General features: G+C 41.3%; 1 protein-coding gene across 1 annotated transcript in view; it reads left to right on the forward strand.

Annotated features, from left to right (window-relative positions):
- Nucleotides 1–13,870, forward strand: part of phex (phosphate regulating endopeptidase homolog, X-linked) — a 23,819-nt gene extending 9,949 nt beyond the window's left edge. Inside the window, exons 8-23 of the mRNA XM_057824838.1 lie at nucleotides 267–383; nucleotides 454–537; nucleotides 642–784; nucleotides 3,472–3,565; nucleotides 3,639–3,767; nucleotides 3,855–3,956; nucleotides 4,021–4,098; nucleotides 4,168–4,271; nucleotides 4,546–4,604; nucleotides 4,674–4,728; nucleotides 4,790–4,857; nucleotides 4,922–5,052; nucleotides 9,390–9,455; nucleotides 9,518–9,622; nucleotides 9,684–9,760; nucleotides 9,825–13,870. Coding sequence (XP_057680821.1) covers nucleotides 267–383; nucleotides 454–537; nucleotides 642–784; nucleotides 3,472–3,565; nucleotides 3,639–3,767; nucleotides 3,855–3,956; nucleotides 4,021–4,098; nucleotides 4,168–4,271; nucleotides 4,546–4,604; nucleotides 4,674–4,728; nucleotides 4,790–4,857; nucleotides 4,922–5,052; nucleotides 9,390–9,455; nucleotides 9,518–9,622; nucleotides 9,684–9,760; nucleotides 9,825–9,927 — 1,515 coding nt within the window. The 3' untranslated portion in view covers nucleotides 9,928–13,870. The remainder of the gene's footprint in view (nucleotides 1–266; nucleotides 384–453; nucleotides 538–641; nucleotides 785–3,471; nucleotides 3,566–3,638; nucleotides 3,768–3,854; nucleotides 3,957–4,020; nucleotides 4,099–4,167; nucleotides 4,272–4,545; nucleotides 4,605–4,673; nucleotides 4,729–4,789; nucleotides 4,858–4,921; nucleotides 5,053–9,389; nucleotides 9,456–9,517; nucleotides 9,623–9,683; nucleotides 9,761–9,824) is intronic.
- The last annotated feature ends 2,895 nt before the right edge of the window (nucleotides 13,871–16,765 follow it).

Below are 16,765 nucleotides of genomic sequence, written 5' to 3' on the forward strand. Positions count from 1 at the left end.
TCAATGGCAGGCAATGAATTCAAGACAATTTTATTTTTTTTGTAAACAAAAAAGATATTTTTTTGAAAACATTAAATTAAAAAAACTGCTGGACTTGTGTCGAAGCTTCATGCTAACTTACAATGGGAAATTCCCCAGTTACGCTAACATAAATTAGCATTGACATTATGTCAAACAAAAAGGGCACCAACACAAAATTTACTGATTAAACGTATGTGTGGACTTCTTATACCTGATGTACAACCATAATTTTTCTGCTTTTGCAGTACCGCGCGGCTTTGCTGAGCTTGATGGTGGACACGGCAGTCATGCTAGGCGCCCCCCAGAAAGCGGCGCGGGTCCAGATGGAGAAAGCGCTGGACTTTGAGACCAAGCTGGCTCACGTACATAAATATTCTTCAAACAAAAAACTTGAGAATGTATCGAAATGATGCGTTTTTGTTCATTGTGCAGATAATAATTCCCTACGAGAACCGAACCAGTGAAAACATGTACAACAGATACACGCTATCAAGACTACAACGCCAGCTACCACAGGTACATGAAGCTAAAACTAGCGCTAAAACATTCAAGCTTTGTTAAAAATGACATTTTTGGGGGGTATTTGGCTGAAAGCAACACACGTTGTATTTTTCCGACAGTTGGACTGGTTGTTCTTTGTCAAATCTGTGATGGAGTTGGAAAGCGAGCCATCTCTGGTTGTGTCCTCCTCGGAACCTGTCATCGTTCGAGCACCGCAGTACTTCCGAGACCTGGTCAAGCTCATTAACGCCACCGACCCCAGGCTAGCAATATTCCTGCTTATTTCCTAATTTTTTTAACCATTTGACTGCCGTTGATTGTTCCGGACGAACCTGCGTTGCTTTAAAAAGGATCTGTTTTTTCATTGGGCATGCCGTAACCTTTTTGAGTGACTACTTATAACACTGAAACAAAGGCAGCAAATCCACTATAGTCTTACTGTTCAAACGGCTCTAATGTTGATTTTAGGGCTGTCAAACGATTAACATTTTTAATTGAGTTAATCACAGCTTAAAGATTAATTAATCATATTTAATCACAATTCAAACCATCTCTAAAATATGCCATATTTTTCTGTAAATTATTGTTGGAATGGAAAGATAAGACACAAGACGGACATAAACATTCAACATAATGTACATAAGTACTGTATTTGTTTATTCTAAAAATAAATCAACAAGATGGCATTAACATTATCAACATTCTGTTAAAGCGATCCATGGGTAGAAAGACTTTTAGTTCTTAAAAGATACATGTTAGTACAAGTTATCGAAATTTTATATTAAAATTTAAAACACCTCTTAATGTTTTCGTTTGAATAAAGTTGGTAAAATTTTCAATCAAAAAATAAACTAGTAGCTCGCCATTGTTGATGTCAATAATAATTATGGTGCTAAAACCCATAAAATCAGTCGCACCCAAGCGCCAGCAGAGGGCGGCAAAACACCAAAAAACACAAGTAACAAGTGGAAATGACACTTTGCTGTCATTTTAATCTGTTTGAGCGGGGCATGTGCGTTAAATACGTCAAATATATTTTAACATGATTAATTTAAAAAATTAATTCACGCCGTTAACGCGATAATTTTGACAGCCCTTGTTGATGTATAAATTAACATTGGCTGCCATTGACAGTGGTAGACGTTCAATCCATTTGGACTGCAATCAAATTTACAATCTAATTTAAAAAATAGCAACGTTCATTTGCTGCCATCTTCCCATGTCTACTAGTGATAAACTCGTTTCACATCCCAGTAGAAGGATCATCTTTCAAAGGGTGCCGATTGCTCCTTAGTTGGCAGCCATCTTGGGTAGGGCAACCAGCAGTTGGAAACGATCTGGAAAAGTACTGTACATATTTTCCAGTCAAATTGGATTGTACCAGGGGCGGAGTTTAGGGTGGGCCTTGTATGTGAGTGTAAAGGGGGTGTGGTTGGCCGAGGGGAGGGTCAAACTGAAAGGTAAGATGACATACGGCGCTGTAATATAAAGTGTTTAAATTTGGGATGTCACGATTGCATATTTTTGCGTCCGAGTCTGATTTTGAGAATCTGCGGATACCGACTCCAATATTTTGTTAGATTTTAGCCCTTTAAAGGTAATAAAGTACGTATAAATTAGGCCTGAATGATATTGGAAAAAATTAACATTGCAATACATGTTGCTTATGTGTTTATTTTTTTTGAGTGTGTCTTTAACAGTATTTACCTCAGCATAGGGCCCACAACCTATCTGATTTTACAGAGTTTAAGTCTGTACAGGACACTGTCGTCCTTAAAATTAGGTAGCCGCGGAAAACGTATCACTCATGCATATGGGCGAGTAAATTTCCTACCTTGAGATGCCTTCAGTCCTTTGGCTTTGCCTCAACCCTCGACCCCCAGATGCGGAGGTGAGGCCAGTACCCTCACAAACCGAGGCTGGCACGGACTTGGCTGGATGTTGACTCAGCCTCTGGGAACTCCGGGTATGTTGCAATCTGGCTCGAAGGACCGTTAAAATGTCAAGTTCAAATACAAATCTTTACGATGACAGTTATAAATCTTAAACAAAATAAGGAGAGAAGGCACTTAACCTTGCAAGGAGAACGGGAGGGAACTATACAATGCAATACTAAACTATACAGTTTCCAAAATTGTTCTAAACCTACATCTCCCTTGACCTGTCTTTTTATTTGGGCTACAGATACTTTTATTTTGGCTACAGACCCTTCACTCTCCAGCTCAAAGCTACAAACCTGTCAATCATCGTGACCTTTAAGTTTCAACTAGCAATAATCGTGGCAAAGTCTAGCTGCCTGCTGACCAGGAAAAGCAGCAGGAGGGAGAGTGAGAGGCTGTATGAGCATGAAGCAGAAAAACATAATATTTATATATATTTATTTATATAACATATATTTTTTAAATTAAAAACTGATCCTTTTTACCAGATTCCGATCCTCTGAAAATTTCCGATCACGTGATCAGATCGGGACATCCCTAGTTTAAATATTAAAATATACACCCCCTCTCCAGCCACACCTGGGCCTTTAGGGGGCCTAGTTTGAGGGTGTAAAAGGGGAGTGGTTGGGCAAGGGGAGTGTCAAACAGAAAGTTAAGATGAGGTGTGGAGGTGTAATATAGTGTTTAGGTGTCGAAATATCTCAAATCCCCTCCACCCCGGCTTGGCTGGTTGTCTGAAAGGGCTTGCATAAAATTTTCCATTAGCACCGACCGCACCCCTAACATTGGACAATTGTCTTAAATGGCCCGCGAAAGTGTGGAGGGCTCCACGAATAATTATGCTGTAGGACCACCACCCACCGGAGGTTCACCTTAAAGGGCCCGTTTCTATATTGATCGCACCCGGGCTCTATGCACATTTGTTCCATTAGTGGATTAAACGTCTAGCGCTGTTCACGACACTGTAGCAATTAATCGACAACGGCGGTGAATTAGCGTGTTCCCGCAGGACTGTGGCTAACTACGTCCAGTGGAGGGCAGTTTTCTCCAAGCTGACCACCCTCAGCCGCCGTTTCCTCTACAGATACCTGGACTACGCCAGGGTCAGCCTGATTATTCAGTATGCTCGTGCATAATAAAGGGACGCTGTGAGTCACTAAAAATGGCATCCTTCAGGTAACCACGGGAACTACGTCTTTGACGCCGCGCTGGGACAAGTGCATCAACTACATTGAGAACACGCTGACCTACGCCACAGGCCGACTCTTTATCGATACGTACTTCCACGAGGACAAAAAAGACATGGTTAGTATGGAATGCCATTACGGAAGAACAGTTCGTCATTGTTGCTACAGATGCCCACACATAGTCGCTCACGGGCCATCTTTTCAGATGAACGAGCTAATCGATGGCGTCCGCTGGGCTTTCGTGGACATGCTTCAGAAGGAGAACGATTGGATGGACGAGGCCACCAAAACCAGAGCTGTCGAAAAAGTGATGACGTCGTCGTCTGCATTTGGTGGAATATTTATTTACAAATCGTGTCTTTGTTCCTCAGGCTTACGCCGTTCTGGCTAAAGTGGGCTACCCCGAGTTCATCCGGAACGACACCTACATCAACGATGACTTAAAGGAGGTCGGCACGGTCGCGCACTTGTCTTTGCTGTCGCGATAGCGAAACCATCGTCCGAATCTACGTTTTTAGCTGGAATTCGACGAGAACGACTACTACGGCAACGTGCTGCAGACGCTCAAATTCATCGCTCAGTCCGACATGGCTTGGCTTCGAAAGAAAGTCCCGCGCACAGAGTGAGAACCAAATAATTATTATAAAAAATTTTATAATTTTTTTTTTTTTTTTTGCAGATGCTCGGCAACATGTTATGCAATGCTATGCTATGCTATGCTATGCTATGCTATGTTATGTTATGTAATGTTTTGTTATGTTTATGCTATGCTATGCTATGTTATGCTATGTTACGTTATGTTATGCTATGCTATGCTATGCTATGCGAGTACTCCCCGATACCGATATTTTAGTTCCATACTACTGCAACAAAAATATTTTTTGTTATCTTCACAGGTGGTTCACCAACCCCACTACAGTCAATGCCTTCTACAGCTCATCCACCAATCAAATAAGTAAGATTTTAAAGGCGGGGCTTGAAATGTTATCAAAAAATTCACACTATATTCCAATTTTCCTTTTAGGATTTCCTGCTGGTGAGCTCCAAAAACCCTTTTTTTGGGGAAACGAGTACCCGAGGTGAGTTTCAGTGAACATTTAGAACATCCTAGTGACTAACTGGAGCAAGCTGGCGTCGCAGGTCGTTGAGTTACGGTGCCATCGGCGTGATCGTGGGACACGAGCTGACGCACGGGTTCGACAACAACGGTAAAAGCGTGTTTGACGACGAATTGCCAGCGTTTTGTTTGAGGTTTTTGGTTCGGCGGGATAGGGCGCAAGTATGACAAGGACGGCAACCTGGACCAGTGGTGGAGCAACTCGTCGGTCACGGCCTTCAACGATAAGACGCAGTGCATGGTGGAGCAGTACAATGACTACTACTGGGAGGAGGCAGGGTTAAATGTAAGAATTACTTCATTTATTACCGTATTGGCCCGAATATAAGACGGTGTTTTTTGCATTGAAATAAAACTGAAAAAGAGAGGGTCGTCTTATATTCACAGTCTAGACATTATACCCATTCATGATGATAGATGGCGCCAGATATCATTGAAGCGATGTTCTGTCATGACAGGTCTAAGCTACTCTCAAGTTTAACCAGTTTGCATTATTTTATTGTAATGTTTTTCCTTATTCAGATTTGTTTCAAGACTACAGTTACAGTTAGACTTCACTTTGATGGTTAATGCAGTTATTGCAATTTTGTTGTTTTATCACAATAGATTGGTTTATTTACATTTCAAAAACCAGAAGCCATTCATTTACGAATGTGATCGCACTTTAGTTTACATATTTAAATGTTCAGATATTAAGATTTGAATGAGGCAAAATAACATGCTTTTTCTCTCAAATATATTGTTATAATCATTTGTTTCAGATGTACTATAATTATTTTCTGTATAAAAATTAATTTGGTGTTCAAAAAGTGTTTTTTTAAACTTGAGTCTTGAAAAAGAGGGGGTCGTCTTATAATCAGGGCCGTCTTATATTAGGGCCAATACGGTACTATTTTATTATTTATTACTTTATTCGTGTTACAGGCTAAAAATTGGGGTCGTTTTTAAGATGTTGTCCTTTAAAGTATTTGTTTAACTTTACAGCTGAGCAAAATATTAGTTGATTGTGGATTTATTTTACCTTTTTTTTAGGAGGCCATTTTTTCCCATTTTTGGGTGGTTTATTAGCACGTGTTTGCTTAGTGTGTAAAATCATAACCAATAACCAAAAATTGGCTTTTTAATGTTTGTTTGAATGTCATATTTGCCCAATGTTGTAATTTTTTTTTTGTTTTTTGTTGAACTTTTTTTTTTTTTTTTTTTTTGAGGTTTCAAATGTGTTTATATTTTTCTTATATTTGGGGGAAGCACTAATCTTTGATTTATTTGTATTTATTTATTTTTTTCTTCAGATTTTTGTGTTTTTTTGGTTTTTCTGTTTTTTTGAATTTTTTTTTATGTTGGTATCTAAAGCCTGAGTTATACTCCCGCGTTGCGGTGACGGCGTAGCGACTACGGCGTCATTCGACATTCGATAGTTCTGCGGTGAGGGAACGCGTTGCTCTGTAAATCACCGCCAAGCCACTAGAGGGATGTGGCGTTATGTTTGTACGGTTTTGGGGCATGCTTGTTTACTTCCGCTAGTCGGAGAAAAACTAAACAATGCAAGATGGAACTCTTGAAAGTAAATATTCTGCTCATCAACACTGAATAAATATTGAACATACAAATGTTGTCGGGCAGGCGACGCAGAAGACGGTTTCGAGGCCGTCTGGCCGACTTTTGATGCAGCACAGAGAGTTTTAGACTCGGGTGGAGACAGCTAGCTGTGGCGGCTAGCTTCAAACTGGCGTCGAGCACTGCGTTCAAGGTCTGCAAAGCCCTCCAGCCTGATTTGTTTGCCGTGTCCTACAACCAGCCAGTGGGAAGCCATAGCAGATTTCTGGCGTCTAGGGAACTTCCCAAACTGCGTTGGGAGGCTTGATTTTAAGGTTATCATAAAAAGCACCGAGGCACTCTCAATCAGTGATGATGTATTGTGTGTGTGAACTGTCTGTTATTGAAAATTAAAGATCAAAACAACTCTTTTGACACCAAATCTGTGCTTTATTCGTCATATACTTGAAACATATGTACACAGTAAATGATGAAGTGCACCAACCAAAAATACGACATTAAGTGATAAAAAGTTGGCAGTTTTTGGCCGACTGGGTCACCGCTTCGTGTGGCCACTCGATTCCGAACACCCACGTCTCGGTGGTTCTTCCATTTTTTTTTTTCCGATCGCCGACCTTGCCATTTGGCAATCACAATAATAATGTCTTGACGAGACTTGCTCTTCGATGATACTCCCGTCGGCTTGGTGCATTTTTGCGTGTAGAAAATAATGTTTGATTCTATTCTACAATGGCGGTGTTTTCGCGGTAAACCGGAAACAACAGTCTGAGCGGACCAATCACAGTCCGTTTTCGTCACGTCATACACGTCTAGGTGACGCGAAGGTTAGAAAATTCGAGAGGCGCGCGTAAGCCTACGGCGTGGGGTCGTAACTCAATTCTTCCTTGACGGCGTAGGTCTGACGCGGAAGTATAACTCGGCCTTAAAGAAGAGGCCCAAAAAGGCCTATTTAAAAAAACGTTGTTTTTTTTTTTGAATGTTTAAAAAAATGGCCCAAAAAAATTCTTCTTCTTTTTTTTTGCTGATTGCTGATGATTTGATTAACTCCTTGTCTGACAGTGACGGCGCTAGACACCCAATCCATTTGAAGCGGAAGAGATGGCAGCGTTCCACCCTCCCACTTCAAATGGATTGGATGGAGGTTCTGGCTGATGGAGCCCCGCCTACGGGAGCCTGCCTCTTAACTCACACACTCTCCACTTTGCACTGGAAATATCTTTCAGCTTGGCACCTACATACTCATTCATGCCTCCGGAGAGTCGGAACGGGTCCGTCCAGTCCCGGGTCGGCTCCCCCATGATATTAATGCATCATACACTTAGTTTGTGGGACGGCTGGGACCTGTTGGAGGGGTGACATCACAATTGGCCCCACCATTCCTGCACCTCTTTTAACGCACCACATACATCATACTCCATGGGGGAGCTTCGGCGAGGGGCGGTGGGACGTGGGGCTGGGTTAAACTTCTATGCGGCGGTCCCGCTGCCCTAAGCCGGGCTCTCCTATTTTAAAGCATACATTACACTACCCTCCCCACACAGCCTCATAACGGTGGTGAGATATGGCTGCCAGTCGGGGACATGGCAGCCACAGTAATAGGGCGGTAGGTGGGTCCCACACTTTTTCTTTATGCAGCCCGTATCCCAGAGCGTGGCCTCCTCTCTGCCTGGGCTGCCGGCCGCAGGGGAAGGGGGGGCTGGGCTCCGATCCCGTGGTGGGGCGGTAGCGCTTCCCCCGCTATCCCATCCCTGAAGGCTCGTTGAAAATTAAGACCACGGTGAAAAAACTCCAGACTTACAAAAGCTAATTTAATACTTTTAATACCTTTAATTATGGAAAACTAAATTCAATGCTTTTTTAATACTTTTATTAACCCGCGGGTACCATGGGGTGCTGGTAACACCTGCGTCCACTCCACTTGCTTGTCTCTGAGCTTAGCTCTCAATATACTTCAAACGGCCCCATTGTAGTCTGTTCACGGCAATGCTTGAGTGGGTCGTTCCGCGCATGCGTTAATTGCGTTACATATTTTAACGTGATTAATTAAAAAAATTAATGACCGCCCGTTAACGCGTAAATTTTGACAGCCCTAAAAAAATACATTTGGCGGAAAACACAGACAAGGCTGAAAAAGCAGTTTCTGCTCTTGCACTCCTCTTTAAAATAAACTGCTGTATTTTAAGCCAAAAGAACTGTTGTGTTTGATAGAACAATATGTCTATATGCAGCCATAGCAGATTCATGACACATTAAGCCCCCAAACTATTTTTAATTTGTCCGTTTTACCCTGGAGACCCCCGTTTACAGACGTCGCGCAACCGCTTTTGTTTCAACCCAGACATAAAAAGAAGGTAATTATATTTATCATTCAAAATGTCTGTCATTTTTAGCATAGAATCATTAATTGATGTCTAATATTTCGTTTAAAAAAAACGACTTTAAGATTTTTTTCACTCGCATATTTTAAAATTTTAAGCAAATTATGTCACAATGAAAATAATGGTGTCTGTAAAAAAGTCACGGATATCTACATCATAACTATCGCTTGATTGTATTTTTTTGGGTAACTGTTGTATTTTCTCAGATATGTTAGATGATAAATAATCGATTCAAACAAAGAAAAATTGAAAAATGAAAAAAGTTTAAAAGAGCAATGAACGAATGAATGAAGAGAAATGAACATCTTGACCACTCGGTGATGTCTGCGATTTATGCATCGCGACCCTTATTACATTACCATGTTTCACCCATAAAATAAGCCAAAAATATCTAATATCTCGTTAAAATCATGGCGTCTTTAATTCTGCTCTCGCGTGCTCTCACCTCCAGTTAGAGTTTTACTGTTTTCATTTTTTTTTTTAAATGCCCTCCTGTTCAAAATTTTTCTTCCTCTAGAAAATTCAGATTTTCAGCTTTCCAATGATGTATCACTCATGCATATCGGATAATTTTGAAATCTGGCCAAACTGGGGGTCTCAGAGCGGAACTTCAAGTCACCTGAGTGTTTACCGCCATATATTTTTGATCAATTAGTAATTTTTCCCCCCCATGTGTGTTTGCCAACAGGTCCGCGGCAAGAGGACACTAGCGGAGAACATCGCGGACAACGGCGGCATGAGACAAGCGTTCAGGGTACGCCGACAGCATCTCGACCGGCCATCACCGTGCCTCTGACAGGTCAATTACCCCACCAGGCGTACCGACGTTGGGTCGACGAGAGCCGCGGCGGCGTCGAAGAACCGCTCCTACCCGGCGTGGGACTGGACAACAACCAGCTGTTCTTCCTCAGCTACTCCCACGTAAAGAATCACGCCACACGAATGACACGCCGCGTCGGTTCTGACGTGCTTTCAAACGCAGGTCCGCTGCAACTCGTACCGGGCCGAAGCGGCCAGGGACCAAATTCAGACCGGCGCGCACAGTCCGCCAAAGTACAGGTCGGTCCGCGGACGACAACCGCTTGGAATTTCAAGATCAAATCTGAGTGCGGGCTGTTTTCAGGGTCGTCGGAGCGATGAGTAACTTCCCCGAGTTCAGCAAGGCCTTCAACTGCCCTGATTCGGCCGTCATGAACAGAGGCCAACAGTCCTGCCGTGTGTGGTGACTTTTCCACTCGAGCCTGAATCCTCGCCAAAATTGGGACGAATCCCGTCGCCAAAATTGGGACCTCGAAACCAAGGCGGAGTGCCCAGAGAGCTCCAGTTTCATGTGAAAGTAATGCGGTTTGTAGTGCACGGTTCGTACAAGTGGAACTTTCTAGAGACTTGAAAGTATAATTATGTTTTTCAACTTTAACCCCTTGGTGCCTGAATTTACATTTAACATATACAGTATATGAATGAATGAATGAATTAATGCTTAATTTGGACATACAGTATGCCAGAAGAAAAAAGAAAAAGCAATTAAAAAATCAGACAAAAGCAATGATACACTTTACATAACAACAATAGTCGAGACAATAATAACAATAATAATAACATAATGTATTTAATATACCCAAAAAGGAGTAGGCTAAAGAATTTGCTCATTAAAACCTACCCCCATTTTCTATTTCTCAATTATCAGTCCGTCATTTGACTAGTCCTCATACAGGTAGTGCACAGGTTATGACGTACTTGACTTACGCGATTTCGACTTTACGACGCCAGAGTCCCGTCCGCCATTTTGTCTCCAGTCATTTTTTGTTTTCTTTTCTTTTTTTACTTGCTAAACAGTACCTTATTGTACCTCTCACTATATTATTTTTTACTTTATTAATATGATGTGTTCTGTCCTCACTAAATGTGAAGTTGTTCAGCTTTACAGCTAGCAAACAAGGCAATTGTGCTTTTTGAAGCTTTTTGCTTCCTTCACTTTTGACAATTTGTAAAGCTTTAGCACACATTTGTACACTTATATTCAAAACCAGAGGCGTCGCATCCCATTAGGCAAACCAGGCAATTGCCTTGGGCCCCCAGCCAGCAGGGGCCCCCAGAGGGCCAACAGATTTAGCACAAACAGCTTTTCTGCACTGTTGCAGCGACAAGTGTTGGGAGTGTTTCAATACCATGTGCCAGGGAAGCTCAAGTTTGAACTCCGAGACAAGTGTTACCTCGATAGCTAGATTAGAGAAATAAATACGACCACGACCATGGATTGATTTTCTTCGAAGGTTTAGTACAAGAGCTCTTGGGTACGGACACGGAATAATGCACAAAGTGCCTCTCCGCATGTGGACAAAAGAGAGATACAGGGCATCCCTCTATTTATGGGTTGACACCATAGAAACAAAATAGAAACTTAGTAAAAACATCTCAAGTTACAGAAAAACATCTCTCATCGGGGAAAACCACCTTAAGCTGTAACCTTGAATCACAAGCTGTGGCCAGGAAGAAGTTTGATAAGCCACAGTTGCTATATTGTACTCATTCAGGGCATATTGGAAACAACAGGAACATGACAGTCCATGTTTGGGCATATTGACTACGTCTACAATCGTCAAGGCCATGAGAAGGCCCACTCAAAAAGATGACATCAGATTATTCTAACAATGATACTCTATGCTATAATGTTCTCATGCAAGCATAACAAAAGCATTCAACATATAATATATAATGGTTGTGTTTTAAGCATGAATAAATTCTCTCACACCATGGAAAAATGAATAGAAGTTATCCTTCTGGAAGCGAAAAAGGAGGAGAAAAGGAAGCAAGACAGCGGTGAGTGTACTATGTTACTGTAGTTTTATGTTCTAATGTAGTAGAAGCACTGCAAACTAGTAGTAGTAGTAGTAGTAGTATTTTTATGTCCTAAACTAATTAACTGCCTTGACTTGTCATAACTAGCTTGTTAGCGTTTGCTAACAGCATTGCAGCATGCTAGCGTTTCTTCATACGTAAAGCTGTTACCTAGAACATAAAATCAGTGTTTAGAATGAACATACACACACATTTTCATCTGGGATTTTTTTCTGAAGGTGTCAGTCTCCCCCAGGGCAGCTGTGGTTCCAATAGAAGCTTACATCCACTGAGTGTGGAGTGAATGAATAATGCAAATGAGGGGCACTTTCAGTGTCCTAAAACCGCTCTATTAGAGCTAGGCGTTATTAGACTTTTATTAAATATGCTATCGCTCCAAGTCCAACTGTCCCCCTTACCTGCACACACTCAAAGGGCCCCATGTTGCTTGTTGCCTGAGGCCCCCGGGGACCCTTGCTACGCCTCTGTTCAAAACGATACACATTTTAACAATAAAACACTTGACCCAAAACAAATGCCCATCTAATCCGATTAATATGTAGATGTAGTAGATTAAGGGGCCGTTTACATGGTGACTCTCCGAGAATACAAACAATTTCAAATTTGCATTTGCATTTGCGTCTCCATTTGAGCAATGTCGCAATTCCGCTTGAAAACGATGTAGTATTCTTGCCGGGCCCTAGGAGGCAGTACAGATTTACTGGGTGACAGAGAATGATGCACTCTGACCCCAACAAGCTCCCTCAGCCCGGAAAAAAATATGCCCGCCCACTCGAAGCAATGTCATTTTTCTTTTGTTCAAAAAGGCAGAAAAATTTAACCGTTCAACATATTTAATTTAAAAATATTATTAAAACAGTAAATTAAAGCCGACATTCCCCCATATTTGCTGTTTTTAGCACCGCTGTGCACGCCCAATGTGAGGTGTACGAGTGCTGACGTTAACAGCGCGGTCTCGCGCCGCAGGAGCCTTTGATATGCATGCCGAGGAAGCCCCCCTCAATCACCCGCAATCGGATTCTTCCACTTTGGAGGCAGGATTCAGAATTTTTCGTCTTCTCCGACACCATATGTACGCGAGGCAAGTCAGCAACTCAGTCATTGCGTTTTTGTGTCGCGGAGTCGAAATGTAAACTGCCCCTTAATTAGCCTAATTTGCCTAACAAAAGTCCGCTATCCTAAATGTTACGAATGCGGACATATTTACAATCCTCATAGCAAATCGCTCACACGTAACTCCACGAACTGTAGCTGGAAACGCAATTACAAATGCGTACACAAACATATATTAGCTGAAAGAACTTACAGTCTTATGAGGCCAAACCAGAGCACAGCTAACATTTACCCATGTCAGACATCGGAGTCTGCTTCTCGCCAAGAGGGTCCTGGATTTCGTTCCAACCAATGAAGAGGTCATGTTTTCACCAATCTGATCTCCTACAAGTGTAATCAGTTGATTGCAGTCAGGTGCTGCTTGTTTCAGCAGAAAATTCATTGGTTAATCTGATTGCGCTGTCTTGGTTGAAATGAAATCCAGGACCCTCTTGGCCCTTAGTGGCATTGGTTTGACACCCCTGATATAGACTAATCCGAGTAGAGATTTGTGGATGCCGCTCTCTAGTGGTGGCCACCATTACTTGGGGTGTTAACACACTTCAGTAGCAGCCCAGCTTCACTTAATGTAAACAATAATGTTAGATGCTGCTGGATTTTTTTTTTAACAAATTCCTTTTTCATTTATTTTAGAAATCTAGAAAATTAGACATTTTGAAAAATCTTTTATTATATATATTTTTTTAGATAAAATACATTTTGAATTCATTTTCTGTATTTGCCTTTTTCTTTCATTTGCTACTTTGGGTTTTTCTCATTTTTAGCTGTATTTCTTCAATGTAATTTTCTATATTTTGTATTAATACTATTTTTAAGTACTTGTGTGTTCCTCCAAAATTTTTAATGTATATTTGTTAACTATAAATTCAGACATCAAGGGGTTAAACACCAAAGAATGAGCAATAAATAGCAACAATGAGACTCTTTTTTTTTTCTGTTTTAAAACTTTATTTATTTCTATAATTTTGAATTTCACAAAACAATCATAGTTTTCACTTTTTATCAGATTTTTAAATGTTTACCAAAGTACAGTAATCTTAAGACAAAATGTGTTTTGGATGATGAACTTTATACGAATAAATTGTTTTTATATCTCATTGTACTGACAATAAAACATTTTTTAAACGATATTATATTATAAATTCATAAATCAAAACATGATTTTGAATGTAGAAAGAAACATCTGTTATAAAGACACAATTTTAACATGAGCATTTTGTTTTAGTGTTTACAGTCAGGTTATTGATTACTAATCCATAACAAAAACCCAAAGAGGCTTTGTTTCACTTCCAAGGCTGCAGTTGCCATGGCGACACTTATCAGGGTCATCCTGAATGCGTTTGTGTCTTTGAGTGACAGGCAGCCCGGGGGGGCGTCACAAACGACCTGCATCTGTGGCTACCCTGGTGGGAATTGCACTAATTAATAATACCACACATGCGTTAAGTACACTGCAATTCCATTAAACATTTTTACTTACTTGTTACTATTGACAGGTTTGCTTGTCATTTAGTTTTTTTTCCCTGCAAAGTCTGATAGCACTTTAACTGTAAGTTTTCAGCTTGCCTGTCAAGTCACCACTCATGTTGTTGTTGTTCTTGTAGACACTACTTTGAAGTCCTACTCCTTTGTCATTCGGGAACCGATGGTCTTGAAACTTGATAACTATGTAGCATGGGCCAGCATCTATCTATCCTTGGAGCCCAATATTTGATTTTTTTGTATAAGGACTTATTAATGAATTGTGGCATTAAAGTTAGCTATTAGCCAGTATAAGGCAGCTATCTGTATACGGCTTGGTATTGCCAACAATGTCAAGGGTCAGGATTTGGCAGACTGCAACACTGAAACAATATACTAACACTAAATAACAAAGATGGTATACTTCTTAGTATTGATTCTACAGCATCTGTATCGATACGTGGATTGTCAACAGGCCTGCAGTGATATTTCCCCATATTGATTTTTATTATTAGAACCTTACTTCTGTAGGTTAGCAATTTGCCAACAGAGAGCATACAGTGGGGCAAATAAGTATTTAGTCAACCACCAATTGTGCAAGATTAGAGAGGCCTGTGATTGTCAACGTGGGTAAACCTCAACCATGAGAGACTGAATGTGGGGAAAAAAACAACAGAAAATCACATTGTTTGATTATTAAAGAATTTATTTCCAAATTAGATTGGAAAATAAGTATTTGGTCACCTACAAACAAGCAAGATTTCTGGCTGTCAAAGAGGTCTAACTTCTTCTAACGAGGTCTAACGACGCTCCACTCGTTACCTGTATTAATGGCACCTGTTTTAACTCATTATCGGTATAAAAGATACCTCTTCACAACCTCAGTCAGTCACACTCCAAACTCCACTATGGCCAAGACCAAAGAGCTGTCAAAGGACAACAGAGACAAAATTGTAGACCTGCACCAGGCTGGGAAGACTGAATCTGCAATAGGTAAAACGCTTGGTGTAAAGAAATCAACTATGGGAGCAATTATTAGAAAATGGAAGACATACAAGACCACTGATAATCTCCCTCGATCTGGGGCTCCATGCAAGATCTCACCCCGTGGCGTCAAAATGATAACAAGAACGGTGAGCAAAAATCCCAGAACCACATGGAGGGACATAGTGAATGACCTACAGAGAGCTGAGACCACAGTAACAAAGGCTACTATCAGTAACACAATGCACCGCCAGGGACTCAAACCCTGCACTGCCAGACGTGTCCCTGTCAGGGAAGCTCAAATTTGAACTCCAAGACAAGTGTTACCTCGATAGCTCGATTACAGAAATGAATACGACCCCAACCATGGATTGCTTTTCTTCGAAGGCTTTATAAACAAGAGCTCTTGGGTACAAAATGATGCGACCCAGCCAGAAGCTGTGATCACCCAGAAAGTACAAAGCAGTACAATAGAGGCTGGACATTTATACTGTTGAAAAGGGTGGTGCCGAAGCCCGCCGTGAAACAAAACTTTACCAAGAAACGAAACTCATCATCTCACAAGCCTGGGTATTTTTCCATACAAAATCATCTTTAAGCTGAGACCTTGAGCACCGGTCCCGGCTGGAACAATGATGAGAAAACACAGTCCTCCCTTGTATTCATTCAGGGCATATTGAAAAACAACGGAACATAACAGTCCATATTTGGGCATATTGATACCATCTACGATCGTCAAGGCCATGAGAAGGTTGCCTGGCACAGCCAGATTATTCTCCCTGTATTTTTTAAACACTGTGAGAAATAGTCTGGGACCCAGTCCATTAACGGCCTCTCGAGCAAGATACAAAATCAACCGTCCAATCAGATTCGTTTATTTGCGTGACGTGTTCTTAACGAGTAACGTCACTCTTGCGCGCCGAAAGTCGTCTCTACAACAACACAGATGGCGAACGGGAGAGCCGAGAATATGTTCCAATCCGCGGTAAAACCAGTTTTAAATTAGCAAAAACACATTGAAACAAGTCATTGACAACAGTCAACATGGCTCGCGCTAGCCATGTTGAATAATCTTCTCCATTCTCTGCTCACGCTAATTAATTGTCGCTTTAACAACGTCAAGTCTGCCCGTCGCTGTTTGGTCCACTCCTTTATCTGTTTGCTGTGGCTTGCTCCGCCCTCGGAATTTGATCCGCCGGACGGTCGCCAGACTCAATCGCTGGAACAGCGATGAATCTGGTATACCAGGCAAATGAGAATGCACACTCAACAGATTAATGCTACAATGTTCTCATGCAATCATAACAAAAAGCATACAAAATATAATGTATAATGGTTGTGTTTTAAGCATGAATAAAATTCTCTCACAGCCCCCCTGCTGAAGCCAGTACACGTCCAGGCCCGTCCGCGGTTTGCTAGAGAGCATTTGGATGATCCAGAAGAGGACTGGGAGAATGTGTTATGGTCAGATGAAACCAAAATAAAACTTTTTGGTAGAAACACAGGTTCTCGTGTTTGGAGGAAAAAGAATACTGAATTACATCCGAAGAACACCATACCCACTGTGAAGCATGGGGGTGGAAACATCATGCTTTGGGGCTGTTTTTTTCTGCAAAGGGACCAGGACAACTGATCTGTGTAAAGGAA

This window comes from Corythoichthys intestinalis, chromosome 20, assembly GCF_030265065.1.
Source record: "Corythoichthys intestinalis isolate RoL2023-P3 chromosome 20, ASM3026506v1, whole genome shotgun sequence".
Classification (NCBI taxonomy): Eukaryota; Metazoa; Chordata; class Actinopteri; order Syngnathiformes; family Syngnathidae; genus Corythoichthys; species Corythoichthys intestinalis.